The sequence below is a fragment of the Macaca mulatta genome, chromosome 9 (genome assembly GCF_049350105.2).
Source record: "Macaca mulatta isolate MMU2019108-1 chromosome 9, T2T-MMU8v2.0, whole genome shotgun sequence".
NCBI classification, from domain to species: Eukaryota; Metazoa; Chordata; class Mammalia; order Primates; family Cercopithecidae; genus Macaca; species Macaca mulatta.
In genome coordinates, this window is record NC_133414.1 from 76,850,110 (window position 1) to 76,876,842 (window position 26,733).

At 40.9% G+C, this 26,733-nt stretch overlaps 2 protein-coding genes and 1 pseudogene across 7 annotated transcripts in view; 2 read left to right on the forward strand and 1 right to left on the reverse strand.

The window, feature by feature from the left end:
- MCU (mitochondrial calcium uniporter) overlaps positions 1-26,733 on the reverse strand; it is a 209,351-nt gene that overhangs the window by 175,290 nt on the left and 7,328 nt on the right. The window contains exons 2-4 of one of the 6 annotated variants that reach the window (XM_077946635.1): positions 17,331-17,404; positions 10,547-10,669; positions 9,875-9,923 (exon numbers count right to left, since the gene is read on the reverse strand). The exons of 1 other annotated variant lie outside the window; for it this stretch is intronic. In XM_077946635.1, coding sequence (XP_077802761.1) covers positions 9,875-9,901 — 27 coding nt within the window. In that variant the 5' untranslated portion in view covers positions 9,902-9,923; positions 10,547-10,669; positions 17,331-17,404. Of the gene's footprint in view, positions 1-9,874; positions 10,016-10,546; positions 10,670-17,330; positions 17,405-26,733 lie in introns of all 6 variants that reach the window. 4 more of the 6 variants (XM_015147407.3, XM_077946634.1, XM_077946636.1 and 1 more) reach the window with 4 other exon arrangements.
- LOC107000162 (interferon-induced transmembrane protein 3 pseudogene) lies at positions 815-1,267 on the forward strand (annotated as a pseudogene).
- LOC708539 (40S ribosomal protein S10-like) lies at positions 4,985-6,148 on the forward strand. The gene has a single exon (XM_015147409.3). It carries the CDS (start codon positions 5,024-5,026, stop codon positions 5,519-5,521), a length of 498 nt encoding a protein of 165 aa, XP_015002895.2. The 5' UTR covers positions 4,985-5,023; the 3' UTR covers positions 5,522-6,148.

Below are 26,733 nucleotides of genomic sequence, written 5' to 3' on the forward strand. Positions count from 1 at the left end.
AAAGTGACAAACTTGCGGGGGGGGGGTAGAAATGCAGCTAAAATTACAAAGGATTAGTTTCCCTAATATACAAAGAACTCCCACAAATTACAAAGAAAAAACCAACATCTCTACAAGAGTTAAGGAACATGAGTTTTAGTTCACAGCAAAGGGAAAGACAGTACTTTTAAAAGATGCTCAATTTCACTTATACAAGAAAAACATATTAAAGCTTCATTGAGATACCACTTTTTCACCAGTCAGAAAGTTTAGTACCACATTGTGTTGGCAAAGACGTAAGCAGATAGTAATTCTAATACATTCTACTTTGAGGAATACATTCTATAAACTCATACACAAGCAATGATGAATGCACAAGGTTATTCACCATAGCAATTAACTGTAAAAGACTGGAAACAACATACATGTGTAACAGGGAATTGATTTTTTTAAAGTATACTATATCTTCTATATTAAAGAATCATAAGCTATTTCTTAACATTCTTGATGAGCAAATCTAGAGACAAAAGGATGGGCTTTCCAGTGATCTTAGAAGAATCTGACAGTTTGTGTTAAAAGTTCTCAAAGATACCATCTGAAACAGATGAACTTCTAAGGATGTTCTGAATAGCATTATTACAATTTGTGGCCATTACCTGTGAGTGTAGAAGAACATGGTCAGGGAGGTAACCTAATCTATTTGCAGAGCAACAAACTACAAAAGTCATCAGGTGAAAATGAGGAAAGAATGTTTACCTTTAAAATTCTCAAATGTACTAGGGAAAGGGAGGGCCCACTGAGAACCATCCCACTAACCCGACCAGTACTGGCCTTTGCAGGACACCATGAACCACACGGTCCAAACCGTCTTCTCTCCTGTCAACAGCGGCCAGCCCCCCACCTATGAGATGCTCAAGGAAGAGCACGAGGTAGCTGTGCTGGGGGCGCCCCACAACCCTGCTCCCCCGACGTCCACCGTGATCCACATCCGCAGCGAGACCTCCATGCCCGACCATGTTGTCTGGTCCCTGTTCAACACCCTCTTCATGACACCCCTGCTGCCTGGGCTTCATAGCATTTGCCTACTCCATGAAGTCTAGGGACAGGAAGATGGTTGGCAACCTGACTGGGGCCCAGGCCTATGCCTCCACCGCCAAGTGCCTGAACATCTGGGCCCTGATTTTGGGCATCCTCATGACCATTCCGCTCATTGTCATCCCGGTATTGATCTACCAAGCCCATCGATAGATCAGGAGACATCATTCAGGCCAGGAGCTCTGCCCATAACCTGTATCCCACGTGCTCCACCTTCCATTCCTGGTCCTGCCCCCAGAGCTGAGTCCTGTATCAGCCCTTTATCCTCACACACTTTTCTACAATGGCAGTCAATAAAGTATACATGTTTCTGGTTAAAAAAAAAAAAAAAAAAATTCTCAAATGTGCTAGCAAAAATAAAATATATTTTGAAAAGCATGTTGCAAGAACAAATTATTGATAGAGCCACTCTGGAATATTATGCTGCCATTAAATATGTATGACAAGTTTGTTAAATATTTTGTATAATGCTGAGCAAAAAAAGCAAAATATAGTTACATGGGTTTTTTTCTTCCTTGAGTCATCTTCAATGGTAAGTTATATGGTTTTATGTTGTATATAAAGATGACCTATTCTTTTATCAAAGCAAGATGAATTCCATTAAAAAATGTCTAGAAGGAAATACATAAAAATGTTAACAATAGTTGTCTCTGAGTAGCACTTCTTTCTTCCATTTTTCTGTACATCTCAATTTTCTATGACAAAATATTTAGTACTTTTAAAAAAATGAGTGATTCTGAATATGTTAGAAAAATAAGAATCATAGCATCATATATATGAACAGAAAACTAGGTTTATTAATTTAATCTCTGTTCTGACCAATTTGGTAATTTTTAAAAACTCAACTGCAAAAAAAAGACTAGAAAATAAACATTTTCTTTTTTTTAAGATGGAATCTCACTCTGTCAACCAGGCTGGAGTACACTGGCCCAATCTTGGCTCACTGCAAACTCCGCCTCCCAGGTTCACACCATTCTCCTGCCTCAGCCTCCCGAGTTGCTGGGACTACAGGTGCCCGCCACCACAACCGGCTAATCTTTTGTATCTTTAGTTGAGATGGGGTTTCACCATGTTAGCCAGGATGGTCTTGATCAATCCTGACCTCGTGATCTGCCTGCCTCGGCCTCCCAAAGTGCTGGGATTACAGGCGTGAGCCACTGCGCCTGGCCAAAAATAAACATTTTCTAAACATAACAGTAACAGAACAAAGGAAATTAAGCTTTGATAAGAAAAAGAGACTTTTTCTCCCATGTTCAATAGTCTTGAGAAAAGAAATAATGCAAATTTTAGTTAAAATGTCACCCAAGAAAGTAACAAAAGGTCTCATAAAAAAAAGAAACAGACTTTGTCTCTATTTCTTAATCATCTAACAGGAAGAAGTAGCAACTTTCAGTGCAAGCTACTCTCTTCTTTGATTTATAAATCAAACTCCCCCCAAAAATGGGTTATCGAAATTAATCTTGAAAAATTAATTTTTAAAAAGTAATTATAGCTATCATGTTTTCAACTCTGGTTACACTAGACTTTTGCTTGTAAAAATAGTTAAATGTTAAAAAAAAAAAAAAGAAAGAAAAAAGTGGCAATAACTACTACTCAATCTTGTTACCTCATTGTAATGTTGGCTACGCCTAGATTAAGTCAAGCGGAAGGTTAAAGTTCCTTGGTAAAATAGAAAAGAAAAAAAACAGCTGAGATTAAGGGGAAAAGGTGGCATCTAGTTCATAAGAAGTCATATACCCTCTTTTTTTTTTTTTGATGGAGTGTCGCTCTTGTTGCCCACGCTGGAGTGCAAAGGCGCAATCTCTGCTCACTGCAATCTCCGCCTCCCAGGTTCAAGTGATTCTCCTGCCTCAGCCTCCCGAATAGCTGGGATTCAGATGCCCACACCTTTTTTTAATTATAATAAATCAGTATGTTATACTAATTGATACATTTTAATATTTATACCAAGAATTCCTTATAAACCCAATTTATCTTTAAATAAAGTGTATAAATTCCATTGTTTCATAACTTAGCACAGATCTTCAAACCCACAATGATGTTACTGTGAGAACAATATACTACCAAATGTACATTTAACCATAAATATTGTTGTATTCCCCATAACGAGCTTAAGTGGATAGTAATTCAAGTTGCAATTACCAATAAGAGACCCAAACTGATTTGTTTACATGTTTCACAGATATTTTTGTTTCAAACAAAATGAAATGATTCTTTTTAAGTTTCAACAACAAATATAACCATTATCCCCACCCACAGATGACACTGCCTAGAAATAGCTGTAATGCATCACTACAGCAAGGCACTAGACGAGTACAAAAACACTGTAGTGTATATTAAAATCATCTCAGAACAACCAATAAAACAAAAATTTCATGTAGGGAGATCATGGAAGACCTTACTGAGAATATTAAGATTTGAGCAGAGACTTGAGAGGGATAAGAAATATGAAAACCTGCATATATTCAGGAGAAAAGCATTCTAATGATAGAAAACTGCAATGCAAAAATCCTATGAGGTAGGTGCATGTTCAGCATGTTTGAGGAATAGCAAGGAGGTCAGTATCACAAAATGGAGTGGGCAAGAGGGAAAGTGGCAGCAGATGGGAGTCAGACAGGGAGCCAAATGTTCAACAGTGATGTGCTCAAGCCAATACTGGCTGGAGAGCAGATTGCTGTACATTCTAGAACTTTGAATCAGCCAGAGTGGGAGTAATTTTACCAGTAAAACAGGCAAATGCTACAAATCAGAACCTTTTCCCCCTCCAGAGAGCCAGTTTATCGTCACTACCTGTAGGCCCCTTGAAGAACTCTTGTCTTTTACTGAGTGAGATCAGAAGCTACTGGATAAGTTCCCTTCTGCCTGACGTCACCATTCCCACTGCTGAGTTATGACCACAGGTAAGAAAGAACAAAAGCAGGGAGACTAATTAGAAAGCTGTTAATATAATCTAGGTGAGATACATTGTTAACCTGAACCAAAGAGCCAGTGGTGAAACAGTGAGAAGTAATCAACTCACTGTCTCACCACTGGCTCTTTTGTTCAGGCTCTGGATACAAAGAACTATTCTGATTTGCATCAGTATGTAGCAACAATTACTAAGCTTCCTATCTAGAAATCAGTATCTAACTCTAACCTAAACATGTCATTCCTGGTTCTGAATTAAGACTGTTAGTTGGATGTATAAAGTACTTCAAGAAGCTCAAATAACCAGGAGTCTTAGATGCACGTTACATATCTTCAGTTATTAAGGGTTCTATTATCATTTCAACTGATCAACATATACATGTATTGAACATCTATTATAAGACACTGCAGAGAACACAAGTAAAATCTGTAATCCAAGCCCCTTCCTCAAGGAGGTTACAATCTGAAGTTTAAACTAAAGCATCCATATATAAAAAGATAGATTCAACACAATGAAAGTATAAAATGTGTGGCAGGGCGAAGGAGTATTCTATAAATTGGAAAGGAGGAGGAAGAAATCACTGAACAGATGGGACTTGAGCTGTGCCTTGAAGGATGGATAGAGTGAGATGATGAGAAATGAACAAACGGAACAAGTAAGGGCCTAATAGGCAGTGGATCTGCAAAGTGAAAGGGCTAAGACAAAGACGGGAATGCACTTGGTGATTAAGGAGTAATCTACTCATGGCATTCAGGAGCGTGGGGAGACAGAGGTTACAATTGGGAACTATGGAGACATATACCTGAATTCCTAATTTCATTACTTACTAGCTTGGGCAAGTTACATAGGACCTTCCTGTCTTTATTTCTTCAGCAGTAGAAATTATAGTACCTACTTTATAGGACTGGTGCACAGAATATATGAAATAAAATCATATACGTATGGTATGTCACACTACCTGAAAGTTAGTAAGCAGTCACTCGTTAGCAAAACCATTACTGGCCTTTTCCAGCCCCAGCTCCAGACCCTGCAGCCGCCAAGATGTTGATGCCTAAGAAGAACCAGATTGCCATTTATGAACTCCTTTTTAAGGAGGGAGTCATGGTGGCCAAGAAGGATGTCCACATGCCTAAGCACCCGGAGCTGGCAGACAAGAATGTGCCCAACCTTCATGTCATGAAGGCCATGCAGTCTCTCAAGTCCCAAGGCTACGTGAAGGAACAGTTTGCCTGGAGACATTTCTACTGGTACCTTACCAATGAGGGTATCCAGTATCTCCGTGATTACCTTCATCTGCCCCCGGAGATTGTGCCTGCCACCCAACGCTGTAGCCGTCCAGAGACTGGCAGGCCTAGGCCTAAAGGTCTGCAGGGTGAGCGACCTGCGAGACTCACAAGAGGGGAAGCTGACAGAGATACCTACAGACAGAGTGCTGTGCCATCTGGTGCCAACAAGAAAGCCGAGGCTGGGGCTGGGTCAGCAACCGAATTCCAGTTTAGAGGCGGATTCGGTCGTGGATGTGGTCAGCCACCTCAGTAAAATTGGAGAAGATTCTTTTGCATTGAATAAACTTACAGCCAAAAAACCTTAAAAAAAAAAAAAATTACTGGCCAGGCACAGTGATTCATGCCTGTAATCCCAGGCCAAAGTGGGAGGATTGCTTGAGGCTAGGAGGGCAAGACCAGCTGGGCAACCTAGTGAGACCTCGTCTCTCCAAAAAAAAAATTTTAATTAGATAGGTGTAGTATTTTGCACCTGTAGTCAGTCCCAGCTACTCAGGAGGCTGAAGTGGGAGGGTCACTTGAGGCCAGGAGCTCAAGACCAGCCTGTGTAACACGGCAAGACTCCCATCTCAATCAATCAACTAACCAATCAATAAAAATGATTGGGAAGTGGCAATGGTTAATGGGTACAATAATTAAAAGAATGAGTAAGACCTAGAATTTGATAGCACAACAGGGTGACTATAGTCAATAATAATTTAATTGTACATTTTAAAATAACTAAAAGAACATAATTGTATTGTTTGAAATACAAAGGATAAATGCTTGAGGTGATTTATCTTCAAGTCACTGGAAAAACCAAAAGTGACAATAAGAAAAGTCACAAAAAGGGCTTTGTTTGGGAAGAAGATTCTACATTCTGGTTATGTTAAGTGATACCTTAAAAGCCAAAAGAACATGTAAAATACACACACAACCAAGACTGCAGCTCACTCGCTGATGTAACAATCAGTGGGAAGGAACACATACCAGCACTCACGAACACACGAATATTCCAAAGGCACAACTATTTCACTGAACATTCTTTACTGTAGTGAAAGAACAGATGAACGTTTTGACTTGGTGACTCAAAACAGACCAAAAAGAAAAGATGTCCTCCTTTGGGGCATCTCAAAAACCTGGTTACAATAAAAAGAGACCATTAACATCAGCTACTTTATTCTTCTTATAATACAAATAAGACCGTAAAGGTTCCAGTAACATAATGGTATCTTGATAATCCTATAATTCTGACAGCATATATTCTAAGACAAAAGGTTCATTTGTTCAACTGGTTCGCTGTATATCCTGTAAATGTTAACAGTGAAATGTTGTGTTTTTTCCAGAACTGCTAATACTTTTAATACTTTTTGTATATACTTTCTGAATAACATGCAAATGAAAAAGTATAAACTTGATAATTTTTCACAAAATGAACCCACCCATGTAACCAATGCCTAAACCAAAAGACAGAACATTACTAGCACTCCAGGAGCCCCCTTCATATCCTCTGTCACTTTCCCCAAACCCCCAACAAGGGTAATCAATCTCCTGACTTCTGACACTATTGATTAGTTTTACCTGCTTTTGAACTTATATAAATGGAATCATGCACTGTTAGTGTCTGGCTTCTTTCGTTCATCATGTTATTTGTGAGAACCATGCATTTTTACATGTAGTTGTAACCTGTTCATTCTGATCACCGTTTAATACTCATTATGTGGTTATATCACAAATTATATACTTATTCTACTGCTGACGGGCACTTGGAAAATTCCAGTTTGGACTATTAGTCCTGCCATGAACATTTCTGTCCATGTCTTTTGGTGAATATAGACATATAATTCTGTTTTGTATAAATCTAGAAATGGAACTGCTGAGTCATAGGGTATGCATGTGTTCAACTTTTGTAAGTAACTAATGAACTTTTTTTTTTTTTTTTTGAGACGGAGTCTCGCTCTGTCGCCCAGGCTGGAGTACTAATGAACTTTTAAGGAAAAACTATTTTAAATCTTCATGGGGAAGTATGAATGATTAATAGATTCATCAGAAGGTATGGACTCCAAAATTACTTTCAGTGGGGAAAAAACTTATTGACGTAGGAGAGTTGATCCACATCATTCCCAAAGGAGGCAATTTACTTTAGAATATTTTCACCAGCAATTTAGCATATGACACTTAATAAGAGAAGTAACCAAATCCATCTTGCCCATTCTGAAACTGATGATGCTAAAATTTAGAAACAATTGATGAGCCATTACTATCAATAAGATAAAGTAACGATTTTTTTCCCCAACATGTAACAGGAGAATATAAACTTTACAAGTCCAAACTTTGCCTGTTGTACTCATTTAAATAGACTCTTGGAAACTGAAAGGGACTTCAGAACTAGCCTAACCTTCACGTGATCATATAAAGGTCTCCTACTTCAATGAACATGCTAATAAAAATTCCTTTAATCCAAGAACAGAAAAAGAATACTAGGCAAAAACTAAGGGAATCTGAATATAGAATGGACTTTAGTTAATAATAATATATCAAGATTGGTTCATTAATTGTAACAAATGTACCAAAGTAATGTAAAATGTTAATAATAGAAGAAGGTGAGGGATATATGGGAATTCTGTGTCTGATCTTTCCCATTTTTTGTAAATCTAAAATTGTTCAAAATTTTTTTTAAAGTCCAATTAAAACTCTGCAACATAATCTGCAGATTGCAACACACCTGCTAAACTCCTTTCAAAATGCAATCCAGATGCACTTTTAAAGCTGTTAGACACACATACCCACATACACATACACAAATATACTTTCTATCTATGGTCTTAGATACATAGATATATGAGGAAAGCATTCTATCTATGCCAATTTTAGTGTTGCTCCTAGCTTCAAAATTATGAACAAGGCTCTAACTTCTTTTTTTATTCCATCTAAGCCAACCTTTCTGAGTATATACTATAAGCACTTAGTGACTCATTAAGAAGCAATCCCGGCCGGGCACGGTGGCTCACACCTATAATCCCAGCACTTTGGGAGCCCGAGGCAGGCGGATCACCTGAGGTCAGGAGTTTGAGACCAGCCTGGCCAAAGTGGTGAAACTCCGTCTCTACAAAAATTAACCAGGCGTGGTGGTGGGTGCCTATAATCCCAGCTACTACTCAGGAAGCTGAGGTAGGAGAATTGCTTGAACTCGGGAGGCAGAGGTTGCAGTGAGCCGAGATCGTGCCATTGCACTCCAGCCTGGGCGAGAGAGCGAGACTCTGTCTCAAAAAAAGAAACAATCCCCTAGTTATCTTCAAACAATAAAAGCATCCAAATTCCAAGTAAGACCGATACTCTAACAACCATATCTTTGTGGTTTAAATCATTGAGTCTTTGCTTTTACTTCAGGGGCCAAAAAAAAAAAAGAGAGAGAGAGAGAAAGGAAATAGACTGTGCACCTTTCAACTAGTAGGGAAAACAAGCATCCCCTAATATGGTGTGAGACCTAGCAAAAGGAACCCTAGGAAAGGAAGCAGGAGACCTACCCTCTGGTTTCAGTAGTAGAACACTGATTTGCTCTGTGATCCTTGAATAACTCTGGTCCTCAATTTCCATTACCCTGACTGGTATTTTAACTGTAATAATTCTTCCATGAATCTGGAGGTCCTTTCTTTCAAGGAACAGGGTCTTGCTCTGTCATCCAGGCTGGAGTACAATGGCGTGATCACAGCTCACTGCAGCCTCAAATTTCCTGGCTCAAGCGATCCTTTCACCTCAGCCTCCCAAGTAGCCATAACTACAGGGGCATGCTACCATGCCCAACTAATTTTTTGTTTTAAATGGGGCCTCACTATATTGCCCAAGCTGGTCAGGCACTCCTGGCCTCCAGCGATCCTCACACCTCAGCCTCCCAAAGTGTTCAGATTACACATGTGAGTTACCATGACCAGCCTATAAAACCTTTAGAGAATCCACTAATAGTAGTAACATCCTGCCACTGAATGAATGCCTATACCCAGCGAGAAAGCAAAAGAGAAAGAGAAACGAGAGTCAGTGTGAAAGAGAAAGAATAAATGAATGAAAGAAAAGAAAAGATAAAGAAGCTGGACTGCCATTATAGCTTTCCATTTCAGTAACCTTGTATTAGTAATCAATCATACCACTATACATACTGCACATATTTACTTGTTAGTCACCATTATGGCACAGGTCTTGGCTTTCCTGGTTTTCTCTTTAGAAGCCTATTTGAGAACAACTGTGGTTTTGGCAAGCTTATTTCTAAATACAATTTGAAGTTTGGTTCACCTACAGTAGCAGTTGGCAAACTTTTTCTTAAAGGGCCAAATAAAAAATTTTCAGGCTTTATGGACGATATCGTCTCTGTTGTAACAACTAAACTCTGTCCTTATAGTGCCAGGGCAACCACAGACAATCTGTAAACAAATGGATATGTCTGTGTTGCAATAAAACTTTGTTTACAAAATCAAGCAACCATTTATGCTACAGTTTGTCAAGGCCTGTTCTATAGTAACAGGGGGCAGAAAAATCAACTGGCAATATAGATTTCATAAAACCACATGAGTTCACACCGAAATAAACTGTTCTGCTTGCAGGGAAAAAATGCTTATGAATCATGATTTTCACATACCTGCAAATGTTCAAGTTTCCCCTGCATGAACAGGTCACATCACCAAAACCTAAGACAGAGCAGGAAAACACTCTCCCTTACATGGTTGTTATGACATACAGGGGATGTGTTAATTTATATAGGCAAAATTTACAAGATGACCTGCAAAAGTAAGATACCAGGTTTTAGCAACTTTAATGATAAACATAGAAACCCATACCCGATTAACCTCAACCATTACTTCTTCCATATATTAAGCCAAATTAATTAAGATAAATGCCAAGGTAACTGGCTTTCCTAGGAGAGCTGCCCTGTTTCCATGCAATCTAGTTGGTTTACACCAGCAGAGCCTTGGTCATCCATAACCTATTAAATTTCCAAGAGGCCAGAGTAACTGTTTGAGGTAGCACAGTTCTGATTTATTGGGGTTGTTTACCAATATGGTCTAATCAGGCTAAGATCAGATCTGTTATCCCTTAGGGTGTACCATAGTAAAAATATTCTATTGTGCAACAGTCACCTCACTAAACTCATCCCCATGTTAGCTACCAAGTGTTCAACAGCAGGCTGGAGCAAAGAGCCAGCCCATAAGGGTCAAGCAAGTGCCTTTTTAAAAACTAATCTTAAGAAGCTCCTCTACATGGCTTTGCAAAGTAAGCAAAAACCATGCCAAATAGTAAAAAAGGCACTTACTTGACTCCCACAGGCCAGCTCCACACTCTAGCAGCTAAGATGTCACTGGCATGGTACATGGAGAGTGAGGTGGAAACGGTATCTTGCCAATCACTGATCACTGTAGGAATGGTAGTGAAAGACCTAAAAGAATAGAAAAAAGTAAAGTAAATGTCAAAGGTAAAGGCCCTCTTGAGCCTGCTAATGTGGGTACCTCAGCATATAATGCCAAAGAAGAAAGAAAGTCTGAAAAGACCTTGTTTAAGTCATTCTTAGCCACTAGTTATTACAGTGACCCTTAGGACAAGAGAGCACTTTAAAAAAAAATGACTTGTAACCTAGAAAAATCCAGATTGACTGTAAGAAACTCTGAAATACTTTTTTCAGAAATAAAGTATTACGTATTTGGGCAGGGCGCAGTGGCTCACACCTGTAATCCCAGCACTTTGAGAGGCCAAGGGGGGTGGATCACCTGAGATTTGGAGTTCAAGACCAGCCTAACCAACATGGAGAAACCCCGTCTCTACTAAAAATACAAAATTTGCAGGGCATGGTGGTGCATGCCTGTAATCCCAGCCATTCGAGAGGCTGAGGAAGGAGAATTGCTTGAACCCAGGAGGCAGAGTTTGTGGTGAGCCGAGATCATGCCATTGCACTCCAGCCTGGGCAACAGGAGCAAAACTCTGTCTCAAAAAAAATAATAATAATAAATATCTGATAATCACATAAGCTCAACAAATATAAAAATTGGGAGTTAGCTGGCTGTGTTGGTGTGTGCCTATAGTCCCAACTATTCAAAAGGCCAAGGCAGGAGGACTGCTTGAACCCAGGAGTTCAAGGCCAGCCCGGGCCTGGGCAACAAGCAAGACCCCAACTCTGAAAAACACTGAGGTGGTGGGGGGGGGGACTGAAGTAACAGCTCGTAAACCAATTCTTTTATAAATATTTTTAGATTAAAGAAGAAAAAAATTGGCCATGCGTGGTAGCTCATGCCTCTAATCCCAGCACTTGGGAGGCCACGGTGGGTGAATCACGAGGTCAGGAGTTCGAGACCAGCCTGGCCAAAGAGACCAGCCTGGCCAACATGGTGAAACCCCATCGCTACTAAAAATACAAAAATTAGCCAGGTGTAGTGGAGCGCACCTGTAATCCCAGCTACTCGGGAGGCTGAGGTAGGAGAACTACTTAAACCCGGGAGGCAGAGGTTGCAGTGAGCCAAGATCGTGCCATTGCACTCCAGCCTGGGTGACAGAGCGACACTCCAACACCACACACACACACACACACACACACACACACACACAAATGAAGGAAGAGGAAAAAAATTTTCACCCCGTCTCTGTGCTTCCGGAATATAAAAAACTGACAGAACCCTAACAAATAATGAAGAAACAAGAAATATTTTTTAAATTAAAAAAGTCTTAGGCTATCCACTAGTTTCAGGCTTTCACTAGTTTCAGAAACAAGTTTACAAACTTTAGAAACCTTGGAGCACTAAATTTTAAAAAATTCTGGTTCATTTGCCAAGTCACACAACTCTTTGGTAGGGGTTCTGTTTGAAAATGATTGGAAATCATTCCAAAACAAGAAAAATATAAAAGGCCCTTTCACATACCACTATCTCCTCTCCCCATACCTATACTTTTCACAGGTAAAATAATTTGTGAAAATTATTACAGAAGTATAATTTGTGTAGTTAGCAAGAAAACCAGCACTAACAAGGCAGGCAGATCACCTGAGGTCAAGCGTTCAAGACTAGCCTGGCCAACACGGTGAAATCCCATCTCTACTAAAAATACTAAAATTAGCCGGGCCTGGTGGCAGGCATCTGTAATCCCAGCTACTCGGGAGACTGAGGCAGGAGAATCCCTTGAACTTGGGAGGCGGAGGTTGCGGTGAGCCGAGATCACGCCACTGCACTCCAGCCTGGGGAACAAGAGCGAGACTTCGTCTCAAAAAAAAAAAAAAAAAAGGAAAAAGAAAAAACTCTTCCATTACTGGAGGTCCATCCAGCACTCTTTCCCTTCAGAACCATGGAAGAAACAAATAGGCAACTAAGTTCTAATCATTCCTGAGGCACTGGAATCTATCAAATAAAAGAGGCAAAAGTATTTTTTTATTCTAATTAAGTTTTAGCCAAAAGACTATTGTACCATCCCTAACTAAAATATGCTTAAAATTGGTCACCATTTGTAACAATCTTCAAATTGTACAGATCTCAAATAATTTAATGAGAATGGAAGATTCACTGTTAATAGCATATCTGGCCAGACTTATATCCTGGGTGCCTAACTAACATTTTAATTTTGGCTTGTGTTTGCTTGCCTTAGCTATAGTCCCTGGAAACCACCCAATTTATTAGTGTTTCCCTTGCTGCCTCAGCATTTCTCGTTGATGCACTATAGCAAATCATTTGGAGGGACAACCTGAATGAAGCTCTGCCCTGTGTACTCTGCAACAATGCTCAAACCATTATCAAGAATGTTGGAAATGAAAGACAACAGCATGAAATTGAGAAGATAAAAAACTTTATCAGAGATTGTCTTTTTAAAACAACGACTTCAAAGTAAGAATATACATTGACTAATACATACAGATTTATTATTAAAACAAATATTTATTTCACATCAACTACCTGTCTCAAAAAATATGCCCCCTCATTTCTAGACCTTTTCTTTTGCTTGCCCCATAAAACCACGACACAATTCAAGAACAGCCTTTTTACCATAAAAGGCGCACCTCCTTTTACAAAATAAAGCAGATAGTTCCCAAATTGCAGACAATTCCAAACACACAGAAAAGAAACAATGAATTAATGCCAACAAATTTCCACCCACAGCTTTTCTGCACTTGAAACATCTGAGAATTTTAGTAACCCAGGCTTTTGTTGCAGCAGCTCAATTCCCCATGAGTTCACTGTATTGTGGCAGATGCTGCTCTGCATTTTGTACAAGACATGTTCATCTGTGTAATAAAACATTCTTCTTCTCTGCCTTCTCTCAGGAAGTACAAAGGATTTTCCCAGGAATATGATAAACGAGGACATTACACACCAAAAAAGGAAAACTGGCTTTTTTGAAAGTCAAAACAGCATTCCTAGTCTAACTTTAAAAATGACATAATAAATTCCTCTTTCCTGTCCCCCAGAATATTCAGCAAAAAGTCTGTCAGTCAACAGAGGTTTAAATATATGAAATAGAGACAGAAATGCCAAAGTAGTTAAAAATGAATGAACCAGAACCACATGTATCAACTAAATAAGGTTTTTCTTGCTTTTTGTTTGTTTTTTTTAAGAAACACAGTCTTGGGCCGGGCGCGGTGGCTCATGCCTGTAATCCCAACACTTTGGGAGGCCGAGGCAGGCGGATCACGAGGTCAGGAGATGGAGACCATCCTGGCTAACAAGGTGAAACCCCGTCTCTACTAAAAAATACAGAAAATTAGCCAGGAATGGTGGTAGGCGCCTACAGTCCCAGCTACTCGGGAGGTTGAGGCAGGGGAATGGCATGAACCCGGGAGGCAGAGCTTGCAGTGAGAGGAGACCGCGCCACTGCACTCCAGCCTGGGCGACACAGTGAGACTCTGTCTCAAAAAAAAAAAAAAAGAAAAGAAAAGAAACACAGTCTTGCTCTATCCCCAGGCTGGAGTGCAATGGCCCAATTATAGTTCATTGTAACCTCAAACTACTGGCCTCAAGTAATCCTCCCACCTCAGCCTCCCAAAGTGCTGGTATTACAAGTATGAGCCACTGTGCTGGCCTAATTTTTTTTTTTTAAGTATTAAGAGAAAAAAAAAAAAAGGCCAGGCGTAGTGGCTCATGCCTGTAATTGCAGCACTTTGGAAGGCAGAGGCAGGCAGATCACTTGAGGTCAGGAGTTCAAGACTAGCCTGGCCAACATGGCGAAACTCCGTGTCTACTGAAAATACAAAAATTAGTTGTGTGTGGTGGCGCATGCCTATAGTCCCAGATACTCAGGAGGCTAAGGCAGGAGAATCACTTGAACCCAGGAAGCGGAGATCACAGTAAGCTGAGATCGCACCACTGCACTCCAGCCTGGGTGACAGAGGGAGACTCCATTCCAAAAAAAAAGATTTGCAGAAGGATACATACAGTGTAATTTTTTTTTTTTTTTTTTTGAGACAGAGTTTTGCTCTTGTTGCCCAGGTGGAGCGCAATGGCGTGATCTCGGCTCACTGAAACCTCTGCCTCCCGGGTTCAAGCAATTATCCTGCCTCAGCCTCCCGAAAAGATGGGATTATACACACACACACACACACACACACACACACACACACAGAGAGAGAGAAAGAGAGAGAGAAAGAGAGAGAGCGCGAGAACGAGTGCAAAAGGATAAAGACACTCATGGGATGGTAAACACCAAATTTAAGAGAATGTTACTTTTGGGAGAAAGGTCTACGGAAGGGTACTTGGGGGCAGCAATTATAATCATAATATTCAATTTCTCATGCTAAAGGTTGTACATTATATTATTCTACTTTTTATACACATGACACACTTCATAATTTAAAAATAAAAGATTTTTGTCCTTGTACGTCTGATTGAACATAATGTAACTTCCTTATAAACGACCACCCCACCTCCACCAAAAAAGAAAAAAAAAAAACCCTCAGGTGATGGAATGGCCCTTCCAAGTGAGCTCCTTTGACAGCATTCCCATCAGTTTACCTTCTGCCTTTTCTTCCACTAGTGTTATGACTTTCTAACACTGGCTGTGATGTGACCTTTGGATCCATAACTCAGGGTCTTGGCTTGTCTCTACTTTTCATCTTACACAGAATACCCATTTTAGGCAAGAAATCTATTATAGTTTCCTTTCATTTTCCACTTTTTCATGTTAAAAGCTCTAGAAATCATTAAAAAGAAAGCCATTAGCCGGGCGCTGTAGTTCACACCTGTAATCTCAGCACTTTGGGAGGCTGAGGGGGGCAGATCACGAGGTCAGGAGATCAAGACCATCCTGGCCAACATGGTGAAATCCCACCTCTACTAAAAAATACAAAAAATTAGCCAGGCGTGGTGGCGCGTGCCTGTAGTCCCAGCTACTTGGGAGGCTGAGGCAGGAGAATTGCTTGAACCCGGAAGGTAGAGGTAGCAATGACCTGAGATCGCACCACTGCACTCCACCCTGGGTGACAGAGCGAGACTTCGTCTCCAAAACAAAACAAACAAAACAGAAAGCCATTATATATTCAAAGTTCACCCAACTTTGTGGCAGTTGGCCACACTAAGAACTCGAATTCATTCTGAATCAAACACCAATGCAGGATGAGATATTAAACTTAAAGAAAGCACTGACTAGAGTTCAGCTCTCCATTAAGTAAATGAATATTCCAAAATTGTAATATGTTACACTAAAATTCTGTTTTACTATCTCAACTGTGCTTAGACAGCATTTTTAACGTTTAAGTCACAGCTGATAATAAAGAAAACAAGATTTCATTTTCTTTGGGTTTAAAACAATAAAGAAAGAAAACCAAACTATTAACATCTATATCTATATCTAGGCAGATATTCACACAAAGTATACCCTACGGGCCCTCTCAAAAAAGAAAAAAAACACCAGAAAATCAATTTTTCCTGTCTATTCAGCAAGTGTCTAGCATCAGCACTCACAGATGAGGAAAAAGGGGGAGAGAGAAACTAACAGATCAAGACAGATATAACCTGGTATTCTTCTGTTTACAAAAAATGTAATTGCATCCAAAGCAAGTGGAAAACCTTCAATCTTCTCATTAGGTTTTTACTACTTCTTCCATTCTACTCTATCTTTAAATACTTCTTTAAAGTATTCTGACATCTGTACTTTCTGTTTTAAAATGAAAAATAGTTTTTTATCACACTTGGCCACTTGCCACAGCCCTGCTTCATGGCAGCTATCAGAATTCTGGCAATACAAAATACAGGATACAGTGGGGACAGAATGGAAATACACAAGATTAGTTCCAAAATAAACACTTCCAAAAATCTGCCTTCTTTGGAAATATATATATACAGAAAGAATCTACAGTTGGCAGCACCTCTTTGAAATAGTTCCTTTCTCTCTTCTGCAGTGTCCAGCATGGCCTACACTCCCACCAATCATGCCAGGTAGATGCCACTGTATCAATTTCTCAAATTTTTTTTTTTTTTTTAGAGATAGGGTTTCACTGTATCACCCAGGCTGGAGTACAGTGGTGCAATCAAAGTTTACCATAGCCTAGGCTCAAGCGATCCTCCTGCCTCAGTCTCCCAAAGTGCTGGGATTACAAGTGTGAGCCACTGAGCCTGGCCTCAAATTACTTTTAACATAATAGCTCTACAATCTTCTTTCATTACTATTTTTACTTAGCATTTTATTTAGTCCTGCTTGTTCAGCACAATCGGACCTGTTTTAAGAGTATTAGCTGCTACATGAATCAAAGAGAAGTAATTCCGTCTTGACATTCCCATAATTCCCATCACTGTAGTATCTGGGCACAGAGAACAAGATGATCTACAGCTGTGTTACCCACAGGGTTGAAGGATTTAGGAAATAGTTTCTAGGACTATTTGACTCTCATTCACCCAACATGGACTGAATGTCTATGTGACTGATACTACACTAGGCTCAGTTCACAGAGCTGGAAGAATTTAAGGGCTACTATGCCTATTGACTCCTGCAGGCAACTAATCACTTAAGGATTTCACACCTAGGATTCCTACAGTGTTACTACAAAATAAAACATTTTCTGCTTCAGGCTGGCAAGGTACAACTCAGAATTAATAAATTACTAGTACAGTCCCATCTTACTTCAGTACTCTGACCTTAACTGCTTTCTTCCTTCTCTCAACTCTCCAACTCTCTGGGCTTTCCACATCTTCACCTCTTCCTCCACTCCCTTCGGCAATTTGGATTAGAGAAAAGAAAACAAAGGTGAAAGATGAGACTACAGGCATAATGAACTGTTTAAGAGGAATACAAGGTAAATTGTTCATGAAGATGTCAGAAATAATTATGAAAACTGTCCTAAAGAGGAACTTGAAGGCTGTTTTTCTTCATTTCAAGCTCTTGGCCCTTGTGAGAATAAGCAAATATGTGATACCTGAGTTTATGATTTTACACAAGCCATCTAATGAAATAACATAATTAATTGTAAAGTACTGTATAAAAATACAACATGTTTTATAATTTTAAGGTTTTTTTTTTTTAACTGAACATGGTGGTGCATGCCTGTAGTCACAGCTACTGAAGAAGCTGAGGCAGGAGGATCACTTTAGCCCAGGAGTTCAAGACCAGTCTGGACAACATAGTGAGACCCCCCACCTTAGAAAAATAAATAAAATAAAAATTAAAAGCCCTTTAGGTTCACCTAATCAAGCATCCTTATTTAACTGACAAAAATATTAAGACCAAAGGGGTTAAGTCACTTGTCCAAGATCAAATAACAAGTTAACAGAACAAAGAGGAACAGACCCAGTTCCTATTATACCACTTGGCACCAAATTCTCTTCAATTTTGTTTTGGTGGGAAATACACACACACACACACACACACACACACACACACACACACCCCACCCCACTCACTACGACCACCTCTTCATTTATTTAACTATCTCAGAAAACTAATAATAAAAATATTTTGTGATGGTACAGCAATCCTTGGCTCCCATAAGATTTCAAAAGGCGAATCAAGTGCGGTGGCTCATGCCTGTAATCCCAGACTTTGGGAAGCCGAGGCGGGTGGATCACTTGAGGTCAGGAGTGCAAAACCAGCCTGGCCAAAAAGGTGAAATCCCACCTCTACTAAAAATGCAAAAATTAGCCAGGCGTGGTGGTGTGCGCCTATAATCCCAGCTACTCGGGAGGCTGAGGCAGAATAGCTAGAAATCGGAAGGCAGAGGTTGCAGTGAGCCGAGACTCAACCACTGCCCTCCAGCATGGGCGACACGGCAAGACTCTGTCTCAAAAAAAAAAAAAAAAAAAAAGATTTCAAAAGGCTCACCAATAGCATTACAAATATAATCTCTCTTCCGATAGAGAAGATATGGTAGTCCGGCCAGGTGCGGTGGCTCACACCTATAATCCCAGCACTTTGGGAGGCCGAAGCAGATGGATCACGTGAGGTCAGGAGTTCAAGACCAGCCTGGTCAATGTGGTAAAACCCCACCTCTACTAAAAATACAAAAATTAGCCGGGCATGGTGGCAAGTGCTTGTAGTCCCAGCTACTCAGGAGGCTGAGGCAGGAGAATCGCTTGAACCCAGGAGGTGGAGGTTTCAGTGAGCTGAGATTGTGCCACTGAACTCCAGCCTGGGCGACAGAGCAAGACTCTGTCTCAAAAAAAAAAAAAAAAAAAAAGACCAGGAGCAGTGGCTCATGCCTATAATCCCAGCACTTTGGGAGGCCAAGGCAGGCAGATCACGAGGTCAAGAGATGGAGACCATTCTGGCCAACATGGTGAAACCCTGCCTCTACTAAAAGTACAAAAATTAGCTGGATGTGGTGGCACACACCTGTAGTCACCAGCTACTTGGGAGGCTGAGAAAGAGAATCGCTAGAAACCCGTAGGCAGAGGTTGCAGTGAGCTGAGATCGCGCCACTGCACTCCAGCCTGGTGACAGAGCAAGACTCTGTCTCAAAAAAAAAAAAAAAGAGATATTGCAACATCTCTAAAAACTTTCATAGTTATCAAAGAAATAAATACCTACACTTTTGTACTGTAATAACTAGAAAACCAAAGAATGTGTGTTGTCTAAAGCAATCTAGTAAGATACCTAGTCAATCAAAATGCTATAATCACTCCAAGTAACATTTTCAATTATATATTTTTATACCTTCTGAGTCACTGGAGCAGCAGAAGCAGTAGGAATCTCATATATCTGTATTTCTAATGTGGAGGGGAAGGCTGGTACAATTTTACTACGAAAAGGTTTCATGCTTAGTAATGGCTACTTTAAAAAAAAAAAAAAAAGATAAGACCATCATACAATGCTCAATAGTCCCTAAAGGAGATCAAAACAAGTTAAGGCCATTAGAAAGCTCTTTATCAACTTATATATTATAGAAATGAAAAATTAAAGAGAATAAAGTCAAAGAAAATTACTCAAAAGTATTCTTCTAATTAACAAACATAAAATTCAGTTATAGCACAAAGCTTCAGAGAAGTATAATAAACAGAATATACCCTTTTTTTTTTTTTTTTTTTTTTGAGAGAGTCTTGCTCTGTTGCCCAGGCTGGAGTGCAGTGGCTCGATCTCAGCTCACTGCAACCTCCACCTCCTGGTTCAAGCGAGATACTCCTGCCTCAGCCTCCCAAGTAGCTGGGATTATAGGCATGTGCACCCACACCTAATTTTTTTTTTTTGAGACAGAGTTTTGCTCTTCTTGCCCAGGCTGGAGTGCAATAGCTCAATCTCAGCTCACTGCAACCTTTTCCTCCGGGTTCAGATGATTCTCCTGCCTCAGCCTCCCTAGTAGCTGGGATTACAGGCATGTGCCACCACACCCAGCTAATTTTTGTATTTTTCGTTGGGATGGGGTTTCTCCATGTTGGTCAAGCTGGTCTCAAACTCCTGACCTCAGGTGATCTGCCCGCCTCAGCCTCCCAAAGTGCTGGGATTACAGGCGTGAGCCACTGCACCCAGTCTTTTTTTTTTTTTTTTTTGTATTTTTAGTAGAGACAGGGTTTCACCACGTTGTCCAGGCTGGTCTCGAACTCCTGACCCCAAGTGATCCACCCACCTCAGCCTCCCAAAGTGCTGGGATTACAGGCGTGAGCCACAGCGCCCAGCCCAGAATATGTCCTTTCAACAAATATTTTCATACTGCTATGCAAATCATTCAAATTCTATGGAACAGAGTAGGGGAAGCAGGCATATGAAAATAAGGTAGGCATCTGATTTTTGATATATAAATTTTAAAATAAAAAAAATTTTTTTGCATGGCACATGTATACCTATGTAACAAATCTGTACATTCTGCACATGTATCCCAGAACTTAAAGTAAAATTTTTTTACAAAAATTTGTTTTGGCCAGGCACAGTGCCTCACATCTATAATCCCAGCACTTTGGGAGGCCAACGCAGGAGGATCACTAGAAGCCTGGAGTTTGAGACCAGTCTGGGCAACATAGCAAGACCCTCACCTCTACAAAAAATTTAAAAATTATGCAGGTGGCTGGGTGTGGAGGCTCATGCTTGTAATCCCAGCACTTTGGGAGGCTGAAGCGGGCAGATTACGAGGTCAGGAGTTCAAGATCAGCCTGGCCAACATGGTGAAACCCCATCTCTACTAAAAATACAAAAATTAGCTGGGCATGGTGGCGTGTCCATGTAATTCCAGCTACTGGGGAGGCTGAGGCAGGAGAACTGCTTGAACCAGGACCCAGGAGGCGGAGGTAGCAGTGAGTCGAGATCGCACCACTGCACTCCAGCCTGGGCTACAGAGCAAGACTCCATCTCAAAAAAAAAAAAAAAAAAAAAAAAAAATTATCCAAGCATGGCAGTGCATGCCTGTAGTCCCAGATACTCAGGAGGCTGGGGCAGGAGGATCCCTTCAGCTCAGGAGTTCGAGGCTACAGTGATTTATAATGGTGCCACTGGACTCTGGCCTGGGTGACAGAGGAAGACCTTGTCTTTAGAAAAGTTTTAATTTCATTTAAAAATTTTTTTTAAATCACAAATTTTAAATCAGGTCAAAACTTAAAATTGTAGCAGGTCAGCACAGTTTTAAATACAAAATTAGAGGCATAGAAAAAAAGCATATTTAACATGATTGTAAAAAGGAACACTCAGCGAAGGTCAAGAAATAAAGTTTCGGGCCGGGCGCGGTGGCTCACGCCTGTAATCCCAGCACTTTGGGAGGCCGAGGCGGGCGGATCACAAGGTCAGGAGATCGAGACCACGGTGAAACCCCGTCTCTACTAAAAATACAAAAAATTAGCCGGGCGCGGTTGTGGGCGCCTGTAGTCCCAGCTACTCAGGAGGCTGAGGCAGGAGAATGGCGTGAACCCGGGAGGCGGAGCTTGCAGTGAGCCGAGATCGCGCCACTGCACTCCAGCCTGGGCGACAGAGTGAGACTCCGTCTCAAAAAAAAAAAAAAAAAAGAAATAAAGTTTCAGTGCCTGAGTAATAAAGTCAGACAGACCTTGAATTGAATGGCCTTTCTACTGGTAGTGATAGTCTACATTCAATCACCAAGTTCTATCAGTTCTACTTCCTAAATCTCTCTTCTCTCTATTTCCTTTTCTCTATCTACAATGCTACTGTCCTAGTTCAGGCATCTTTTCCTTGGTTCAGTGAGACGCTCCTTACTGGTCCTTCTACCTCTCTGATCCCATTCTTTCCAGCCAGCCTTCATACTGCTGCCAGCATTACCTACCTGATCATCTGATTCTCCCACTTGAAATTCTTCAGAGGCTCACCTATGGGCAAGTAGTATTTTTTCAAACTGTGGCTTAAGATGTAAAATCAATTTAGGTCTCAACCAGTATTTCTTTAACAAAACAGAACAGAAACTATATAAAATACATAGTAAAAATATTATTTCATGAAACTTTTCTTTAGGTATTTTTTTCTTTTTTTGAGACAGAGTCTTGCTGTCACCCAGACTGAAATGCAGTGATTTCTGCTCACTGCAGCCTTCGCCTCCTGGGTTCAAGCAATTCTCATGTCTCAGCCTCTGGAGTAGCTGGGATTACAGGTGTATGCCACCATGCTAGGCTAATTTTTGTATTAGGTTGGTTTCACCATGTTGCCCAGTCTGGTCTCAAACTCCTGGCCTCAAGTGATCTGCCTGCCTCCACCTCCTCAAGTACTGGGATTACAGGCGTGAGCCACCATGCCCAGACACTTTTCTTTAGTTTTATGTGTGTACAATGCATACACATAACTGGGTCACAGTGTAAAATGTACTTCTACTGTGGGTTGAGTTAAAAACAAAACATAAAAACTCTGACCTACAGAATAAAATTTCAATTTCTTCAGAAGTCCCTTCATAGTCTGATCCCTCATCATAGAAACAGCGGTTAAGAGACAGGATCTGAAGCCACTGTTTGGGTTTATATGCTAGGTGTGACATCTGCTAGCTGTGTGATCATGGGTAAGTCATTTACGGCGTGTCACTTAGCAGCTGTGACCCTGGGCAAATCATTTAACTCAGTAGGTAACTTAGTTTCACTACCTATAAAATGAGGATAAAAACAGTACCTCATAGTGTATCACAAGAATTAAATGAGATAATCTACGTGAAATTCTTGGCACACGATATACTTGAAAAATACTATCATTGGCATAACTACTATTGTCCAGCCTAATCTCCAGCTATTCTTGCCCATACTCCAGTTGTAACAAACCAATGGCTGCTTCTCAAATACATCTTACTCACTCATGAGGTCATGTCAGATTGGTGCTGCCGGAATGCTGACCATGCTTTTCCGGTCTCATTATATTTCCAAATGTTTGCTTTTTTGTTGTTGTTCTTTTTTTTTTTTTTTTTTTTTTTTTTTTTTTTTTTTTTTGAGACGGAGTCTTGCTCTGTAGCCCGGGCTGGAGTGCAGTGGCCAGATCTCAGCTCACTGCAAGCTCCGCCTCCCGGGTTTACGCCATTCTCCTGCCTCAGCCTCCGGAGTAGCTGGGACTACAGGCGCCCGCCACCTCGCCCGGCTAGTTTTTTGTATTTTTAGTAGAGACGGGGTTTCACCGTGTTAGCCAGGATGGTCTCGATCTCCTGACCTCGTGATCCGCCCGTCTCGGCCTCCCAAAGTGCTGGGATTACAGGCTTGAGCCACCGCGCCCGGCTGTTGTTGTTCTTTTTTTGAGACAGTTTCGCTCTTGTTGCCCAGGCTGGAGTGCAATGGCGCCATGTCGGCTCACTGCAACCTCTGCCTCCAGGTTCAAGTGATTCTCCTGCCTCAGCCTCCTGAGTAGCTGGGATTACAGGCACACACCACCATGCCAATTTTTGTATTTTTTTAGTAGGGATGGGGTTTCCCCATGTTGGCCAGGCTGGTCTTGAGCTCCTGACCTCAGGTGACCCACTCGCCTCAGCCTCCCAAAGTGTTGGGATTACAGGCCTGAACCACTGTGCCTGGCCCGAAATGTTTCCTCTTAAGCAAGACCTCTTCTGTGAAGCCTTCCTCAGCTCTCACAGGTAGGTCCTAAGTGCTCCCGCTTAACCTTCTTTAGGAAAAAAAAAAGGAGCACAGCCACTTATAGTCTGTTTCTACAATGTCTCCTGGCCAGACTGTGAACTCTTTTACGACCAGCACAAAGGCATTTCTCTCTCCAATGCTCACGGCAGTGCCTCATAAAATGCAGGAGTTCCACAGATATTTTCTGAATATCTCCAAGTTACCAAACCTTTCTAAGTCTTCATTTTCCATCTGTACAATGGGAATACTATTTTGCCAGAAGGACTGTTGTAGAGTACTCTAGAGAATGTTATAAAAGCATCTGGTATAGAAGCAACTCAATAATTACCAGGTTTACTGGGTGGGACTTATTTTTTCTTTTTCTTTTTTTTTTTTTTTTTTTTTTGAGACACAGTCTTGCTCTGTCACCCACGATGGAGTGCAGTGGTATGAACTCGGGTCACTGCAACCTCTGCCTCCCAGGTTCCAGCAATTCTCCTGCCTCAGCCTTCCAAGTGGCTGGAATTACGGCGCCCCCCACCATGACTGGCTAATCTTTTTTTGTTGTTTTTTGTTTTTTGTATTTTTAATAGAGATGGGGGGGGTGGTTTTCACTATGTTGGCCAGGCTGGTCTTGAACTCCCGACCTCAGGTGATTCCCCCATCTCGGTATCCCAAAAGGCTGGAATTACAGGCACGAGCCACAGCACCCAGCTGGGTGGAATAATTTAGAAATCCAAACTAAATTAGGAATATCTCCAAGAGGCAAATATCTCAGACCTCTAACAGCTAACACCTGGAGGGGAGGGTGAGGAAAGAGATTTAAGAAAGGTAATCAGTGGGAAGGATGTCAAGATCTCTTGAAGGAAAACAGCAGTAGATGCTTGAGGAAGAACATGCTAAAGGAGCAGAAATGAAAAGGAAGGATGACCCACACTGACCCCCAGAACAGTACAGTATTCATTCTAGCCAGACTTAGGCTTAAATCCAAAACATGTGTCCTGGCTTTCAGTGCATCCCTAGCACTAAACCAGTTTATGACACTTAAACTATACAACTGGGATAATACCTCTCATAGGGTTATGGTAAAAAATTAAATGAAGTAACAATGTCCTCAGGTCTTAGATGGTTTCTTCTATGTCTATTCCTCTATCTGTAGAAACCAAGTGGTTCAAGCTAATCTATATGCTCTCTTTTTTTTTTTTTTTTTTTTTTTGAGACGGAGTCTCGCTCTGTCGCCCAGCCCAGGCTGGAGTGCAGTGGCGCGATCTCGGCTCACTGCAAGCTCCGCCTCCCGGGTTCACGCCATTCTCCTGCCTCAGCCTCCCGAGTAGCTGGGACTACAGGCGCCCACAACCGCGCCCGGCTAATTTTTTGTAATTTTTAGTAGAGACGGGGTTTCACTGTGGTCTCGATCTCCTGACCTTGTGATCCGCCCGCCTCGGCCTCCCAAAGTGCTGGGATTACAGGCGTGAGCCACCGTGCCCGGCTATGCTCTCTTATTATCTGACAACTTATCAGTCACACTAACTTTCTCTGAACTAAAGTTTAAAGCAGGTATTAATACAGTGCTCTTAAACATCTTCTAACATTACTTACCATAGAAAAGAGGTACAAAGTAGGCCTGTCTCAGCAGGCAAAAAAGAAGTTTAAATGATACTGATACCTACAAGGCAGTAGAGTTCAGGACTGTACATTTCTAACTGTCTTCTACACAGTCTCAAACACCTAATGGACTCCTCAGCAATTTTCTGATGATTATTACAAACACTCCCCAAACAATAAAGTGGAAAATAAATAGCAAGAAAAAATACATAAAAACTGAAAACTTTAGGAATAAAGCATAAAAATTAATACTCTTCTGGATTAATAAATAGTATTAACGTCATTAAAGAACATTTGGAAAAGGCTCATATCTTTGAGATGTCAAAATGCAATGTCATATCATCAAATTATTCCAGAACTGCATTAGAAAAAGTTCACCTTTAGCATGCTTTAGACCCAATTGGTGATAAAATTTATGAAGCTATATTTTTATCAATATAAAAGATTCAAGTGTGTACACAGTTTATGAACCAATAATTCACTAAACTTATTAAAATTAATTTGCTTGAAGTCAACTTTCATTTTTACACAGGCTAACTGCAAGCATTTAACAAAGTGCAATGAAATAAATGCATTGTTTCCCTTTTGTGTTCAACCTACAGAGGAAAGATTTTTTAACAGTTATTATCAAGCTTAATCTAAATCAGAGGGTAATTATTTGAGACTGACTTTGAAGTTAGGTACTTTAAGAATTTGGCCGGGCACAGTGGCTCACACCTTGTAATCCCAACATTTTCAAAGGCTGAAGTGGGGGGATCACCTGAAGCCAGGAGTTCAAGACCAGCCTGGCCAACATGGTAAAATCCTGTCTCTAACAAAAATACAAAAAATCAGTCCAGCGTGGTGGCAGGTGCCTGTAATCCCTGCTACTCAGGAGGCTGAGACAGGAGAATCACTTGAACTCTGGGGGCAGAGGCTGCAGTGAGCCAAGATCACACCATTGCACTCCAGCCTGGGCAACAAGAGCAAAACTCCATCTCGGAAAAAAAAAGAATTTGACCCCAATCCACTTTTTAGAACCACTCTCAGCTTAAGTGTTTTAAATGAAACAAAGAATTGTGTAATTTAGTAGGAAAACTAATTGAACAGGAAAATCAGAGGATGCGTGACCCATTTCCAGTTCTGTATTAACATGCTGAGCTACTAAGAAAAAAACCATTTCGGCTGGGCGCAGAGGCTCACACCTGTAATCCCAGCACTTTGGGAGGCCAAGACGCGCAGATCACCTAAGGTCAGTAGTTCGAGACCACCCTAACCAACATGGTGAAACCCCATCTCTACTAAAAATACAAAACTCGGCAGGGTGCAGTGGTGCACACCTGTAGTACCAGGCACTCAGGAGGCTGGGGCAGCAGAATCACTTGAACCCGGGAGACAGATTGCAGAGAGCCGAGATAGCACCACTGCACTCCAGCATGGACGACAGAGTGACTCCATCTCAAAAAAAACAAAAAGCCATTTCACTGCTCATACTCTTGTTCCCTCAATATAA